Source organism: Hyla sarda, chromosome 1 (genome assembly GCF_029499605.1).
Source record: "Hyla sarda isolate aHylSar1 chromosome 1, aHylSar1.hap1, whole genome shotgun sequence".
NCBI lineage: Eukaryota > Metazoa > Chordata > Amphibia > Anura > Hylidae > Hyla > Hyla sarda.
The window spans coordinates 299,654,827-299,671,399 of NC_079189.1; the positions used below are offsets into that span (position 1 = coordinate 299,654,827).

Sequence of the window (16,573 nt, forward strand, 5' to 3'; positions counted from 1 at the left end):
ATCATTGGTTGGGATTTCAGCTTCTTGGTCTTAGGCCACATGACACTGCATCACTAGTAACACCAGGGGTGTTCTCATTACACAGGGTAGGGCAGTGTTTCCCAAACATGGAGCCTTCAGCCTTTCTGCATGCATGCTGGGAATTGTAATTTTTCATCAACTAGAGGCTCCTAGTTCGGGAAACACTGGGGTAAGGGAAAAACTAGCTGAGCAGTGGGGTCTCTGCTGATCCCAAGAGCGGAGGACAAACATTCACCAAATAAATAGAACAGTTGTGCACATGCATGGCCAGTGATCCATTCATTCCGAACATTGCTCTGCTCAATCGGGCACAGTCTTCCTACATTCTCAATTTCTTATGATTCTGGGGGTCCCAGCATTTAGTTATTGCCCACTCACAGGATAGGGGATAACCTTTCAAAATCAGAATACCCCTTAGGGCTCGTTCACACGGCCGTCTGCCCCGTTAATAAATGTCCGTTATCAATCTGTTTGGTAATTTTTCAAAAGGGTTGAAAACGGCAGTAAAATAATTGATGTCAATGGGATTTTTTTTTAGAATCCTTTATTCCCCGTTTGCTTTCTGGTCGTGTTTTTTATTTTTTTTATTTATTTATTTTTTAAATATATATATTTACGGTGAGAAAGACAGTGTATGCAGTATTATTTTTCTCCCGTCAAAAATAATGGATTAGAAAAGGATAATATAAATTTAACATTGAAGTCTATGGCAAATGGATGAGCCTTTAAAGGGGTACTCCAGCACTAAGACATCTTATCCCCTATCCAAAGGGCTGATTCTAACGGGGTGCGGCGTGAAAGATCACAGGGGTCCCCAGCGGCGGGACCCCCGCGACCAGGCATCTTATCCCTTATCCTTTGGATAGGGGATAAGATGTTTTAGCAATGGAGTACCCCTTTAATGTCATCTGTTTGCACCTGGTTTATAATATGTTATTAGTTCTGAGCATGCTCATTAGAGGTGACATCAGCAGACTCTTGCAGTGTTGTGGGACTACCACTACTCCCATCATGTACTTGTTTCCATGATGGGAGTTGTAGTTCCTCCAGCTGCAGGAGTCTGCGGGTGGCAGGGGAGACTACATTAGTACTGGTACTACTACCACAATCATGGAACAGGGTCTGTTCAATGTTGAGGGTTGTAGTACAGGGGCTGAGGGATTGATTGCATTGGGTCTCAGAAGCGAGACCCGGTGAGATCAGGTGTTATTAAGCAGGGGAGTGGGCGGCATGCTGCGCTCTTCTGCGATGTATAGTGTTTAAACTTAAATTTTTAAATCCACTGCCGGGAGCCCTGAATGGCCGGCACCGAGGAGACATTCAGGGCTCCCGGCTGGGTTTTTAAAATGAACATTGTGAGTGGTAGTGTGGGCCGTATGTATATTAAAAGCACTGTGGGGGCAAGATATATAACGCAGCGGGGGGGGGGGCAGACACATAGCGCTAATATATCTAACCCCCCCCTCAGCGCATATATAATGTGCCCCCCTCAGCGCATTTATAAAGATATGACCCCCGCCGGCGCACATATAAAGATATACCCCCGTGGCATATTTATAATGTGCCCCCCCAGCGCATTTGTCATAATGCGCTGCTGAAAGAATAAGTTTCACACATAGTGCTGCAGTGGCATATTATGACAAATGCTAGAGATAAGCGAAGTTAGTGTGATTCGATTCGTCACGAACCTTGGGCTTGGCAATTGCTAACTTTAGCCTGCATAAATGAGTTCAGTTTGCAGGTGCTCCGGTGGGCTGGAGACTCTCTCCTAGGACTGTATCCACCTTTTTCAGCCCACCGGAGCACCTGAAAGCTGAACTAATTTATACAGTCAGTAACTTCCGAGCCGAGAAGTTTGTGACCAATCGAATCACTGTAACTTCACTCATCTGTGATGAGGCACATTATAAATACGCTGCAAGGGGTATATAGTTATAAATGCACCGGCAGGAGGTGATATCTTTATAAATGCGCTACGGGGGGGGCACATTATAAATGCGCTGCGGGGGTATATATGTATAAATGCGCCGGCGGGGGGGGGGTCATATCTTTATAAATGCACTGCAGGGGGCACATATATAGCTCTATATGTATGCCCCCCTGCAGGGCTATATAACTTGCCCACCACAGCGCTTTTAATATAGATATGGCCCCCGCTGCATTCACAATGTTCATTTTAAAAACCCCACCGGGAGCCCTGAATGGCTCCTCGGTACAGGCCATTCAGGGCTCCTGGCGGGAGATTTAAAAATGAAAGTAAAACTACATTGTACATCGCAAAGGAGCAGATCATGTCGCCTGCTCCCCTGCTTTATAACTTCTGATCGCATTGGGTCTCAGAAGTGAAACCCGGTGCGATCAATCCCTCAGCCCCTGTAGTACTACTACTACTACTCTGTTCCATAAGGGGGTAGTAGTACAAGCACTAATGTAGCCTCCCCAGTTGCCTGCAGACTCCTGCAGCCAGGACCTACTACTCCCATCATGGAAACAAGTCTGTTCCATGATGGAAGTAGTAGTAGTCCTGGCAGCTGGAGTCTGTAGGTGGCTGGCTTTTCATACTAACAGATTAAAAACGGATGCAAAAGGATGCCACAGAATGTCATCCGTTTTGCATCAGTTTGCATCCTTTAGAGGCAGTGACGGGGGGAAAAGAGGGACGGAAGTAAACGGCCTTGTGAACGTAGCCTTATCTCAATGAGACAGATGGATGGCTGGAGGTCCTGTAAAACTCTGCTGTCACCCGAAGGATAGGGGATAAGTTTTCTCACATGGTACTCAGTTGATGCTACCAGTGATTCTATTGTCGTACAGTATGGCAGAATTGCATGGAGCAAAGGTCTTTGTAAACGCTTTTCAACAAGGATTATCCTTCTTTAAAAAAAAAAAAATACTTCCACCTCTCTTGCACTGATTTCCCCATTCTGCCTGCGGTTGGTGCACACATGTTACATAAACAGCAGACGTCAGGTGACCACCCCAGCCAATCAACTGCCTCGGCGGTGACACTCCATACTCAGGAGTACAGAGTATCAGCGTGGGAACGAAGAAAGAGGTAAGTAAAGCAGTTTAAAAAAAAAAAAGACACATGCCTGTGACACACATGGGGGAGATGAGGGGACAGTAATAACTGACACACTACGGGGGAGGATGAAGGGAGAGTAATAATTGGCACGCAGGGGGGAGAAGTGGAACTGTAGTAACTGATTGTGCTCCAATGTGAGTTATTAGCTAGGGGAGCTATGCATTGCGCTATGCTCCCAGGCAGCCAAGACATCCATAGATTTCTCTGCACAGACTATGCGGAGAAATGAACACCTCTCGGCCAGCAAGGGGAGGGAAGCACAATGCCGCCTGCTCTTCTGGCTAATATCTCAATCGCAGCAGGTCTTAGGAGTGAGACCTGGTGCGATTAAAAAAAAGTCAAAAGTTTTTATGGGGTACTCCGCTGGAAAACACTTTTTTTTATTTTTATTTTTTGGTAAATCAACTGGTGCCAGAAAGTTAAACAGATTTGTAACTTCTATATAAAAAAATCTTAAGCCTTTGCTCCACATGAATCTGTAGAGAAAAGAAAAGAAAGGACCGACGGACGGCGCCTCGTGTATTTACCCTCAATAGATCGGGTGGTGGGGCAACCCCACGGGGCTTATAGATGGCCGCTCACCTTGAGATCTATGCAAAAAAGCATATCACCCACGATATAATCTGGGTACTGTAGTACGAGTCGCTGCTATGCCGATGGGTTGCAGGAAGAAACAAGTCGTCCTGGGAGTCAATATTAGAAGTAGAGCAGGAAAAAACCCTCAGGTATGGCGCTGCAGACTCTTGTAGACAGATGAAGCGGATGCCAAAGGTAATAGGAAAGTCCTCAGCAGGACATTTTATTAAAAAAACAATAAAATGGACAAGATTACGCGTTTCGGGAGGATCCCTCCCTTCCTCAGATCAGGATAAGGACAGTACAACAATAGCAGGTTTATATAGCCCAAAAATGGGCGCCAAAAACACATGGGAGGAGTAACAATCCAAACTTGAAAATCAAAGTACAGGAACAGAAACAGCACTTACATATAATATACAGTATGAATATACATTAGGAAGCAATACAATTACAAATTGTGGTAATATAAGGTCAGGTTATGTGTTGGACCATGACTAGCAACTGCTGGAGAATCGCAGCGGCTGACAGCTTCCGGCCCACTGCGATTCTCCAGCAGTTGCTAGTCATGGTCCAACACATAACCTGACCTTATATTACCACAATTTGTAATTGTATTGCTTCCTAATGTATATTCATACTGTATATTATATGTAAGTGCTGTTTCTGTTCCTGTACTTTGATTTTCAAGTTTGGATTGTTACTCCTCCCATGTGTTTTTGGCTCCCATTTTTGGGCTATATAAACCTGCTATTGTTGTACTGTCCTTATCCTGATCTGAGGAAGGGAGGGATCCTCCCGAAATGCGTAATCTTGTCCATTTTATTGTTTTTTTAATAAAATGTCCTGCTGAGGACTTTCCTATTACCTTTGGCATCCGCCTCATCTGTCTACAAGAGTCTGCAGCGCCATACCTGAGGGTTTTTTCCTGCTCTACTTCTAATATTGCTCCACATGAAGTTGTCTTCTTTTTGAATTTCCTTTCTGTCTGACCACAGTGCTTTCTGCTAACACATCTGTCCATGTCAGGAACTGTCCAGAGAAGCAGCAAATCCCCATAGCAAACCTCTCCTGCTCTGGACAGTTCCTGACGTGAACAGAGATGCCAGCAGAGAGCACTCAGGTCAGACAGGAACTTCCTGTAGAGCATACAGCAGTTAAGTACTGGAAGGATTAAGATTTTTTCTAATTGAAGTCATTTACAAATCTGTTCAACTTTCTGGCACCATTTGATTTAAAAGAAAATGTTTTCCAGCAGAGTACCCCTTTAACCCCTTAAAGGGGTATTCCAGGCAAAAACTTTTTTTTCTATATCAACTGGCTCCGGAAAGTTAAACAGATTTGTAAATCACTTCTATTAAAAAATCTTAATCCTTCCAATAGTTATTAGCTTCTGAAGTTTTCTGTCTAACTGCTCAATGATGATGTCACGTCCCAGGAGCTGTGCATGATGGGAAAATTTCCCCATAGGAGCTGCACAGCTCCTGGGACGCGAGTCATCAGAAAGCAGTCCGACAGAAAACAGCAACTCAACTTCAGAAGCTAATAACTATTGGAAGGATTAAGATTTTTTAATAGAAGTGATTTACAAATCTGTTTAACTTTCCGGAGCCAGTTGATATATAACATTTTTTTTTGCCTGGAATACCCCTTTAAGTACTCAGCCCATTTTGGCCTTAAGGACTTTTATTTTTACGTTTTCATTCTTTCCTCCTCTCCTTCTAAAAATCATAATCCACAGACTAGTATGAGGGCTTGTTTTTTGCGTGACCAGTTGTCCTTTGTAATGACATCACTCATTTTACCATAAAATCTATGGTGCAACCAAAAAGATACTATTTGTGTGGGGAAATTGAAAAGAAAACAGCAATTTTGCAGTTTTGAAAGGTTTCGTTTTCTTGCTGTACAATTTACGGTAAAATGTTTTCTTTATTCTGTGGGTCAATACAATTAAAATGATACCCATGATTATATACTTTTCTATTATTGTACCACTTTAAAAAAATCTAAAACTTTTGAACCAAATTAGTACGTTTAGAATCCCTCTATTTTGCTGACCTATAACTTTTTTCATTCTTCTGTATAAGTGGCTCGTTTTTTGCGCCGTGATCTGTACTTTTTTATTGATATGACATTTGCATATATAAAACTTTTAATAAATGTTTTTGATCAGTTTTTTGGGGAATAAAATGTTACAAAAAAGCAGCAATTTTGGACTTTCTTACGTCCACCGTACGGGATAATTAACATTTTATTTTAATAGTTCATATATTTACGCACGCGGTGATGCCAAATATTTTTATACATTTTTATTATTTTTATATTTTTTATTACTCTTTGGGGGTAAAATGGGGGAAAAAGGGACAATTTACATTTTTATTGGGGGAGAGAATTTTCACTTTATTTATTTTTAAATTTTTTGTTTTTTACTTTTATTTTTACACTTAATAGTCTACATAGGGGACTATCTGTATTGATCACGGCATCTGAGGGGTTAATGGCACACGTCAGCGCAATCACAGATGTGCGCCGTTACCGCTAATTGCAGCCGGGACCTGCCGCGCAGGACCCGAGCATTGGTCTGATGCTCGCGGTCATATACAGGACATAAATGTATGTCCTGGTGCGTTAAGTACCACTGCACCAGGGCATACATTTACGTTCTGCGTCCTTAAGGGGTTAACAACAATAAGGCTTTCTCTTTACTTGTAATATTAGAGCAGACCTCTCTCTGACAGGGATATGGTATCAGAGTGCAGACTTCTGTCTGACTGGGGCATATTAGAGTGCAGAACTCTCTCTCTCTCTCTCTCTCTCTCTGGGATGTGGTATCAGAGTGCAGAGCTCTCTGACATGTTTTTTTCTTTCACTAGAGAAGTATGCAGATTTACACTTAACAATCTAACATGACACAACACTATCACATCATCTGGATCGTGGAGTCAAATAAGTTGCACCTGAACACTTGCACCCACCCATTTAGAAACCTCAATAAAGTTTATACATTTTACATAGCCCTATCCTCTTTTGTTCCCTGTCTTAGCTTCCAAGCATTGCCAGGATCAGCACTTGGCAATATTCCTCCTAAAAAAAAAAAAAAAAAAAAAAAAAAAAAAATCTGTAGACACCACTAGTTTGGTGCTCTTCTCAAAGAGAAACATTACCCCATTCAGTCCTTACAAAAAATTATATATAGTTGTTTTTCACAAAGTTACTTAAAGGTAGAGTAGATTTATTAAAAATGAAGTTGCCCATAGCAACCAATCATATTGCTTCTTAAAGGGGTACTCTGCCGCAAACATCTTATCCCCTATCTAAAGGATAAGTTGTTAGATTGCAGAGGTCCCGCTGCTGGCGATCTTCGGCGCGTGACCCCCCCTGTTATTCGGCTGATGGAGCGAACTCCGCTCCATGCCCGATGACTGGCGATATGCCCGCTACGCCCCTCCATTCACTTGTGGAAGGAGGCATGACTGCTATGATGTAGCCATCACGCCTCCTCCCATGGAAGTGTATGGAGAGGCATGACGTCTCTTGGAGCTTCCGTGTTCCTGACACCACCGCTGCCTGCATGGAGATCGCGGGGGTCCCACCGCTGGGGATAAGATGTTTGCGGCGGAGTACCCCTTTAACGTTTTTTAAAAAAGGCCTCTGAAAAAAATTAACCTCTTAAGGATGCAGCCCTTCTTCACCTTAAGGACTGAGCCCTTTTTCGCAATTCTGACCACCATCGCTTTACGAATTAATAACTCTGTAATGCTTTTACCGAATATTCTGAGATTGTTTTTTTGTGACATATTCTACTTTATTTTGGTGGTAAATTTTCGTCATTACTTGCATCCTCTTTTTGGTGAAAAATCCCAAAATTTCATGAAAATTTTGAAAATTTAGCATTTTTCTAACTTTGAAGCTCCCTGCTTGTAAGGAAAATGGATATTCCAAAAAATTTTTATTTTTATTCACAAATACAATACGTCCACTTTGTGTTGGCTTCATAAAATGGACATATTTTTACTTTTTGAAAAAATTAGAGGACTTCAAAGTAGAGCAGCAATTTTCAAAAATTTCATGAAAATTGCAAAATCTGAAGGGACAGATGTTACAGAACTACAACTCCCAGCAAGCCTGGGCAGTCTAGGCATGCTGAGAGTTGTAGTTTGGCAACATCTGGAGGGCTACCGTTTCGGCACCACTGTAACAGTGGTCTCCAAACTGTGACCCTCCAGATGTTGCAAAACTACAACTCCCAGCATGCCCAGACAGCCTTTGGATGTCTGGGCATGCTGGGAGTTGCAGTTTGGCCTTCCTAGTGGTTGCCACAGTAAAGATCACTTTTACTTTCACTTTCATTTAACCCACCCCCACCGTAGTTTCCCTACCTGAGCCAGGCTGAGCCAATGGCACTCCTAGCCCTCAGGATGATCGGGGCTGTCCCTGACAGCTCAGATCATCCCTATTTTCCAGGTGATCGGGTCACCAGAGACCCGATAAGCCCGGAATAGCAGAAAATCGCATGTCTGAATTGACATGCGATTTTCTGCGATCACCGACATGGGGGGGGGTGTGTCAGGATGCTTATTTCAGCAGGCGGTCCGGTCCCCAACCGGCTAGCGACGGGGCCGGAATTCCCACGGGCGTATGCGTACGCCCCACGTCCTTAAGGACTCGGGATGCAGGGCGTATGCATACGCCCGGCGTCCTTAAAAGGTTAAAGCAATCTGGTTGCTATAGGCAACTGTACCACTTTTCCTCTGCAAAATCACAATTTTGTCCATTACTTCCAGCTTAAAAACCTTTTTTTGCTATCTCTAGTTCTGGTTATTTTATAAAGACATGTGCATGTAAACATGAACTATGCAGATGTTACATTATTACATTATTTTTATTTCGAGGAGGTGGGTGTAGTTTTTAGCTATTATTATTATGTGTAAAGGTGCTTGTGTATATAAAGTGCAGAGGCATTTTGATTTTGGCAGTGTGTAGGTGTCAACTCTGAAAATATGTCTAGTATGTTTTTTGTTTTGTCATCAATTTAACCTTATTTTTTTTATAGTGGATATTCTGCATAGGAAAACACTTAAAAATTGAGTGTAATATGTGTCATATATAATTTCTTATTGCTCCTTACTTTTGAGGCAGTCATTTTGAGTCATGAAGTGACCTAGAGAATGTAGACATCTGCTGGGAAAAAGAAACCTCATCGCTGTGAATTAGGAATGGATTATCAAAAGTTTCCACCATCTGTCTCCCTACATGTCCTCTCTGTGCAGTGAGCTTTTTCTGTTTGGCTTATCGCCTTTTCAGAATTACTTTTCTGCTTTCATGGATGGCCCTTATTTTGGTTGCTAATAAATGTACCGTATCTAAAGTCTTTTATGCTTTATGTAAAGTACCAAATCTATTTTTATTATGTTTTTCAGTGTTGCCAAGTACAGGTTTTGTTGTGCCTGTTCTGACAGTTAGCAGAGTTCTCTCCCTTATGCACAGGGATGCTGGTGAGCTTTGGAATTGTTCCCAGCATTTAGCAGGAATCTAGCAGGCTCTCACTGGAGAGTGCATTCCAGTTTATGCAGTAATAATGTCATCAGTGGGGCTTCAGTGCTCTTCCACTTGGCGCAAAAACTGGTTTTAGAATAGTCAGGCATGCTATGTTGCCTTTAAAGCATTACTGAAACACAGACATTTCAAAAGTTTAAATCCGTTAGGGTCTGGGTGTTCAGAGGTCTGGGTGCTCTATCAGAGTATCGCAGCAGATGGGAAATACAGAATTACCATAGAACCGGTGTCCTGCAAGGGGTCAGCTAAAGCAGCAGGCCACAGAGTGAAGCACTTAACCACGTGCGTCTCCTGACTCTTTTCTTGAGGCTCAAACCCCTGACCGATCAAAACACTTTCATGGAAAGTTGTGTGGTAAATTTCATGCTGAAAGCGTACCTGTCATTTCAGATGACTTTTCAGGAAAAGTTGTCCTATGTCTGCATGAGGAGCAACACTATTTCTGACAGACTTCTGCTCTACAGGCTTCATCTCTAATCTGCACTTCTCCCAGAGCTGGTGGGTGGAGCCCCCCCTTTCATTGACTTGTATCTTCTATTGGCTTGTCTTGCAGTTACAGGACAAAGCTGAACTCCTTTTTCAAAGTGGAATACAGTTTCACAGGAGAGGCAAGAAGCTTGGAAACAGGAGAAACATACATTTTTGCCTAATAAGATATATTACAAAGTTTCTTTTATTCGCTTATATTATTGATCTCTGTAGAGTTTGTTCGAATGACAGTGCCTATTGAAGTCACCTGTAGAGCAACATGTAATTGTGACAGGGTCACTGTACTCTGCTCAATTATAGATTTTGTGTAATAATTGCTTTCAGCCACATACTGGATGGGGCAGTGATTTGACGGAGCAGGATTACCCCCTTTATTTCTTGTGTTTTGGGACTGAACAAGGAAGTGGATAAAAGCAGAGATCCAGTCAGTGTCAGAATGGTAGCTGTGGCGAAGCAAAGTATTTATGTAACCTATTTCTCTTTTAAAAATGAATTATCCCACTATACCATTATCATTTTAATTGGTCACTGTGATTTCAAGAAACGTTCCATAAATCAATAGTACAAGCAAATATAACAAACTTGCCATAACAAATGCTTCTCTTTCTTTCCATTCTGCTTTCCTGCTCCCACCTCTCTTTAAAAAAAAAAAAAAAGTCTCATTTGTGTATTGTAGTAGCTCACTAAGGGACACTTTCCCCCCATAATCTAATCCCCTATCCACAGGAGATTGCAGGGGGTCCCAGCAGTCAGACTCCCTGTAATTGCTTATCCCCTATCCTGTAGAGTATAAGTAGTAAAGTACAGGACTTCCCCTTTAAAACAACCTGCATCTTGGTACACCTCTGCTAAAGCAAGTGGTATACAGAACTGCCTATGTAGACTTGCATGGGACTTCTGGCACTTTCAGAGACTGCTCGTTTCAGCAGCAGGCTACAGAGTTGCTGGGAGTTTTAACTGTGTATACAAAGTTATTTAATTCCTTAACCGGTTGCCATCTAAGGACGAGCCTGCAACCGGTGCATGGTGCGGGATTCCAACTTGAGCCCACACCATACTGGCCAGCCCCGAGCTGATTCCTGTAGCTGGGGGCCGCCATTAATAGCCGACATGCGACAATTGCCTTGGCCGGCTATTAACCATTTAGACCGCCGCTGTCAAAGCTGACAGCTGCATCTAAAGGGAGTTTTTAACTAGTCCCCGGTGGTCCAGTGGGGTGGATCGCCCTGGCTGCTGCAGCTCTTTGATAGAGCCTGGCTGAACCAGGCTTTATCAATCGAGCGCAGAGCACACAGATCAATGTGGTCCTATGGAATTCCATTGATCTGTATGAGGAATCTAATGATTCCACCTAAAAGTTCCCTAAGGGGAATGATAACAATAATAATAATTGAATAAAAGTTTAAAAATACACCCATTAACCCATTACATTAGCCCCTTTTCCCAAATTCAATATAAAAAATATGTAAACATAATAAAAATGAATACTAGGCCTTGTGTCTTGATAAAACTTCCATGTGTCTAGTCATCTGTCTTCTTGAAGGGTCATGCCTCTTGATGTTGGAGAGTTGCCTTTGTAATCCTATCATGGGATGGTTGGTCACAGCAAATAATAATAAATAGTATTTAGTTTGGGGGCTTTTTGATACTTCAGAATAGCAAATATTGTACTAGCTAGACAGTATGTTTCTGTCTGTACAGCTTAAGGTTTTCCATTACATAAAGGCTAAGTAGTACTAAGCAATGCATATATGGTCTATAAATAGCCATAAACCAATACATTGTATTTAGCCATTTCCTAGTTTTGACTCTAGACCCTGGTTGGGAAACACTGTTCTTGGAATCCAGGAGAAGCTGATATGGACTCTGACAGCTATACCTAGGGTTATTGCCAGTTTGTTCAGTCTCAATTTCCGTATTACTGCACAACCGGCATATGCATTTTAGTAGATTGGATAGTAGGCAATTTTATCTAAAAACAGAGTGAGGATTGTAATAGCAGTATTTAAATAAGACACTATTATATAGCATCAACTATCTTTAGGGTATGTTCACACTGGCAAAAGTTCCACCATGAAAGTTTTCAGCTCCCATCGATTTCAAGATGGTGCTTAGAATAACGTGGGAACTTGTAAAAAAAAAATCACCAGCAATCCACATAAAAAATGGCACAGCAAATTCCACATGAATAAGGTGTTTTTATTCAGGTTGGACATACCCTTATTTCCTTTGGACAAGAATGCAACCTGATTGGTTGTCATAAACAGCTGCTCCCCTTTTCTCTTGAACTAGTTTTGATAAATCTCCAATGTTATAGTCACCACTACTGAGGTCAGCTTTCATATGAACATTAAACCTGCCTTTTTCTTTTTTTTTAATCTAGGTTTCTGTTCCTGGGATGTAGACCCATCAATCTGTAACTTGGACGATCAGCTGAAGTTATTTGTGTCCCGTCATTCAGCCACCTTCTCCACAGATGTGAAAGGTACTTATTTTTCAGTATTCTTTCTTTCTTTATTTAATACGACAAGCTTGAGACTTAACTGGACATCTGGGGCATAGCCATATGATATGGTAAATCTCTGATAAATGCGGGTGATCTGCCCCTGGAGGTGGTTGGGAAGGTAAAAACAGACAAACAGGCTGTTTTTATGCAGTTAAAGTAACCCTCGTGAAGACTAATGGGACTGTATGAACACTGTAGCACCCCAAGCTTTGTTGTTTTGATAACTTAAGGGTATGTTCACACTGAGGAATTGGAGAGGAATTTACTCGGGTAACTCGCTTATTCCTCTCCAATTCAGTCAGCAGTGAAAAACCTAATAGAGTTTAACTGTATTTCCGTGGCTGAATTCCGTTCCGCATGAAGATTGAACATTCTTCTTCATTTGGAATCCGTGTCTGTCCCAAGAGAAATCAATGCCATTTTTTTTTTTTTTTTCAGCCAAACGCCGTTCTGCACGGAATTTGTGCGGAAATTCTGCGGTAGAATTTTTAAGCAAGAATTCCTTGCCAATTCCTCAGTGTGAACATACCCTAGCAGCATACCTCACTGTGCTTCGCTGTTTACATAGAAACATAAAATCGGCAGATCAGAACCCTTCTGCACATCTGGTCGGTTCAGTATTCTGAATAATATGTATAGTCCCTGGCCCTATCTTATATTATATGAAGGATAGCCTTGTGCCTCCTTCACTGTATTTGCAGAAACTTATTCAGCAGGAAGGCTATTCCATGCATCCACTACACTCTCAGTAAAGTAATACTTCCTGACATTACTGCAGAAACCTTTGTCCCTCTAATTTAAAACTGTCCTCTTGCAGTAGAGGACACAGGACATACGTGCACATCCTGAGTCCTCTCCCATTATATGCTGCTGTCCCAGCTGTTAATGCTGGACATCGCAGATCAAAGTTAAAGGAGTACTCCGAAGTGGGAAAATTGCCTTTCTTACTGCCTTCATTATACAAATAAAGAGGCACATACCTTCCGTCGCTCCTCCGGTAACCCGCTCCGACCCCCGCCGGGATCCTCTTCCTTGTGGTCGGCAAGTCATATTGCGCTCAACCAATCACCGGCCACAGCGAAGTCCTGCCTCGGCCGGCGATAGGCTGTGCGGCACTGTGACGTTTTCGGCCCTCGGCCGCAGCGAAGTACTGCCTCGGCCGACTTTTTTTTTTCTATTTTTTTTCCTGCCTGGGTTGGAGAGAAGGTTCATCAGAGATAGGGATAAAGACAAGTAATGCCAGTGTGGGACAGCATGTGTCAATAATGAAAAAATAGCATAATAGTACTGCTCTGGTGCCAAAAAGTAGAATGACTGACAGCCAATTGATATAAAACAATATCAATACTAAAGCAATATAAGCTAAGTGCAAAATGGGATGGATAGTACAACAGATATCAGACGCCAAATTTAAATTATGTCATTGGCAGAGTAAGGCTGATGGTGTACTGCTAGTCTATAGCAGCAAGTAGGAAAGCACATGTAAGGTGTATACAGTATAGGTATTGATAACATAGTAGAGATATCATTAATGGTGTCTTACTGTTAGGCTCAAATATGCAGAACTGATGATAGAGTGGTGATGTTTAGCAACAAGGTAGAGTACACATGTAAATACCCATGCACAGCTATACACCACTGATGATGTAATAGTGATGCTTGGCCTCAACATATGTGTCCGGAGTTTGCAATAGAAGTATTGGTGCGTAATAGTAGCTGCCTGGATAATGCCTTACAGTAAACAATGAACTGATGCTTGATGGCAGATATAATCACTGGAAAAATGGAATACTAGATCTATATGGCATTATATCACAATGGCTTGCAAATAAAAGTACAGTCCCTTGGTTCAACTGTAAGGAGGGCTCGGGGGAGAACACAATGTTCCTCAGCATAGATCAGTGCACAAATACGGTACACTAAATAATACTCAGGTTTACAAAACTGCCCGTACATAAAGAAGATAACGCACCCTCAATGGAGTCCAAGAAAGTGCTTAGCTTAGGGAAGGGGACTCGATAAGGTTAGATGTCCCTCTCAGCGGTAGGTGCTGACTATCATCCTGGCTGTGTGGAATAAATAGAAGACAGCCCGTTGATACAGTTCGCATCCTGCCTCACATCCGTAGCGCAGTATTAGTAAATACTTCAGGGCCGTGGAGCGCATTGCGCTCCATACAGTGGTAAGTCCGATGACTGCTTCTGGGCCATGGAACGCATTAGTGCTCCATTTGGCTCGGAAAGTAAAATACAGATGCCTAGTGGAGAAAAAAAGGCATGAATAACAGAAACCGGCTAATAATGCTTCTGAACCTATGGAGTGTGGTGCATTCCATATAGCTAAGTAAAAAGCCATAGGGGTAAAGAATATTGATGAAGCATACAGATCAAAGAAACATAATAGTGATAATACAGAGAGATTTCCACAAAGTCAGAAAAAAAATGTAAAAAATATTGTAATGGGCTGTACAGTGCAAGATGTAGAGCGATAAGGATGAGCCAATAAAACATTGTGCTGATGTTAGGTGACTAGTAAAGTAAAGATGTAATATGTAGAATATAGGACTGCACGATATGGGGAAAATGTGCGATTATGGAGGTAAATATTGTGATTTTGATATGCGATTGTGATATAATAAACCAATGGTAAAATCCTCCCATTTCATATAGCCAATACGTTCATTTCATAATATGGGGAATGGCTATATGAAATGAGGGGGAACAGCTTTTATGAGGCGGAATGTCTGAGGATAACGGGGGAGATTTATCAAAACCTGTGCAAAACAAAAGTTGCCCAGTGGCCTATAGCAACCAATCAGATTGTATCTTTCATTTTGCAGGGTCCTTGTTAAAAATTAAAGAAGCGAGCTGATTGGTTGCTATGGGCAACTGGGCAAATTTTCCTCTGGACAGGTTTTGAAAAATCTCCCCCGGTGTCTATAGAGGGGGGCAGCTATATGAAGGGAAACATGGGTTATATGAGGGGAATGCCTATATGAGGGGAACATAGGCTATAGGAGGGGAAATGGCTGCATGAGGGGGAAATAGACTATAGGAGAGGGATCAGCTATATGAGGGAGAATAAAGACTATGAGGAGCACCAGCTATGTAAAGCATGGGCTTTATGGGGGGGAATATGGGCTTTATGAGGGGCAATATAGATTGTAGGAAGGGGACTAGCTGTATGAGGGTAATTGCTGTATGAAATTCATACAGCCCATGTTCCTCCTCATTTGGCCCATGTTAGACCCTCATACAGCCCATTCCCTTCATACAACCAATCCCCTCCATGTTGACAAGGATTTGAATACGAAATTGGGAGGAATAAACCTAATTCTCTATCCCCATTTCATGTACTGTACCTGGCCTGCACGCTCTCTTCCTTCCTCCCATGTGGCTCCCGCTGTACCATAGAGCACTGGGAAGAAGTGACTAGAAGCTACTGCCAGACCCACAGTACAGGAGCCAGGCCAAACCACCGCTGTAGAAAGCATATGACGAGCCACGTCGCTGCAGTCGTGGGATGCCGATCCAAGCCACCGCGGAATGCTGGGTCGCGCTGCCGCAGCAGGGCCGTGGGATGCCGAGACACTGCAGCTACCAGGTTGTGGGATGCCGGGCCTAGCCACCGCCACCGCTGCTGCCTGAGCTGGGAGCTGTCAGAGCAGGTAATCGCCAGATTTTGCTAAAGGCAAAATCGAAATATCGCAATCTGCAGTAATCACAATACGATTGCAGTTGGGATATATCATGGTGGTATAGTAGTATATTTGTATATTGATTTGCTGATAAACGTAATAAGTGTTGATACTAATAGAGCAATCACTTAGATCAAGTAAGCAAAAGATAGTGTATCATTAAGTCCATCAGGATGTAATGTTTTCATTCTGAAGATCCATTTTGCCTGTTTGCATAGTAGTTGTTTGTCCACATCGCCACCACAACCATTTTTCCCGTAATACCTCTATTACTTGAAAATGGATGTCAAAAGGATGATCAGAATGATGTTGGCGCATGTGTAATGATAGAGGCTTTTCTCTCGAATGTTTGTCTCCAACATGCTCTAAAATGTGTCGCCTTAGCGCTCTGAATGTCTTGCCAATGTACCCTTTGGGGCACGGGTAGATTGCTTGGTAAATAACGCATGTGGTTTTACAATTAGCAACATCATAATTGCTATATTCTTTGTTCATGGTGTTACTCCATGTACTTGCATGCCTTGCAGCTTACACACTTAAATGTACCAATGGGTTTACGGTCAATCCAAGAGCCCACCGGTTGAAGTAACATAGTTCATAAGCAGAGATGAGTGAAGTTACAGTGATTCGATTCGTCATGAAC

The 16,573-nt window shown here is 42.3% G+C and overlaps 1 protein-coding gene across 2 annotated transcripts in view; it reads left to right on the forward strand.

The window, feature by feature from the left end:
- Positions 1–16,573, forward strand: part of MAP1S (microtubule associated protein 1S) — a 111,988-nt gene that overhangs the window by 832 nt on the left and 94,583 nt on the right. For both annotated transcript variants that reach the window (XM_056518084.1, XM_056518085.1), the window contains one exon: positions 12,111–12,212. In XM_056518084.1, coding sequence (XP_056374059.1) covers positions 12,111–12,212 — 102 coding nt within the window. Of the gene's footprint in view, positions 1–12,110; positions 12,213–16,573 lie in introns of those variants that run through there.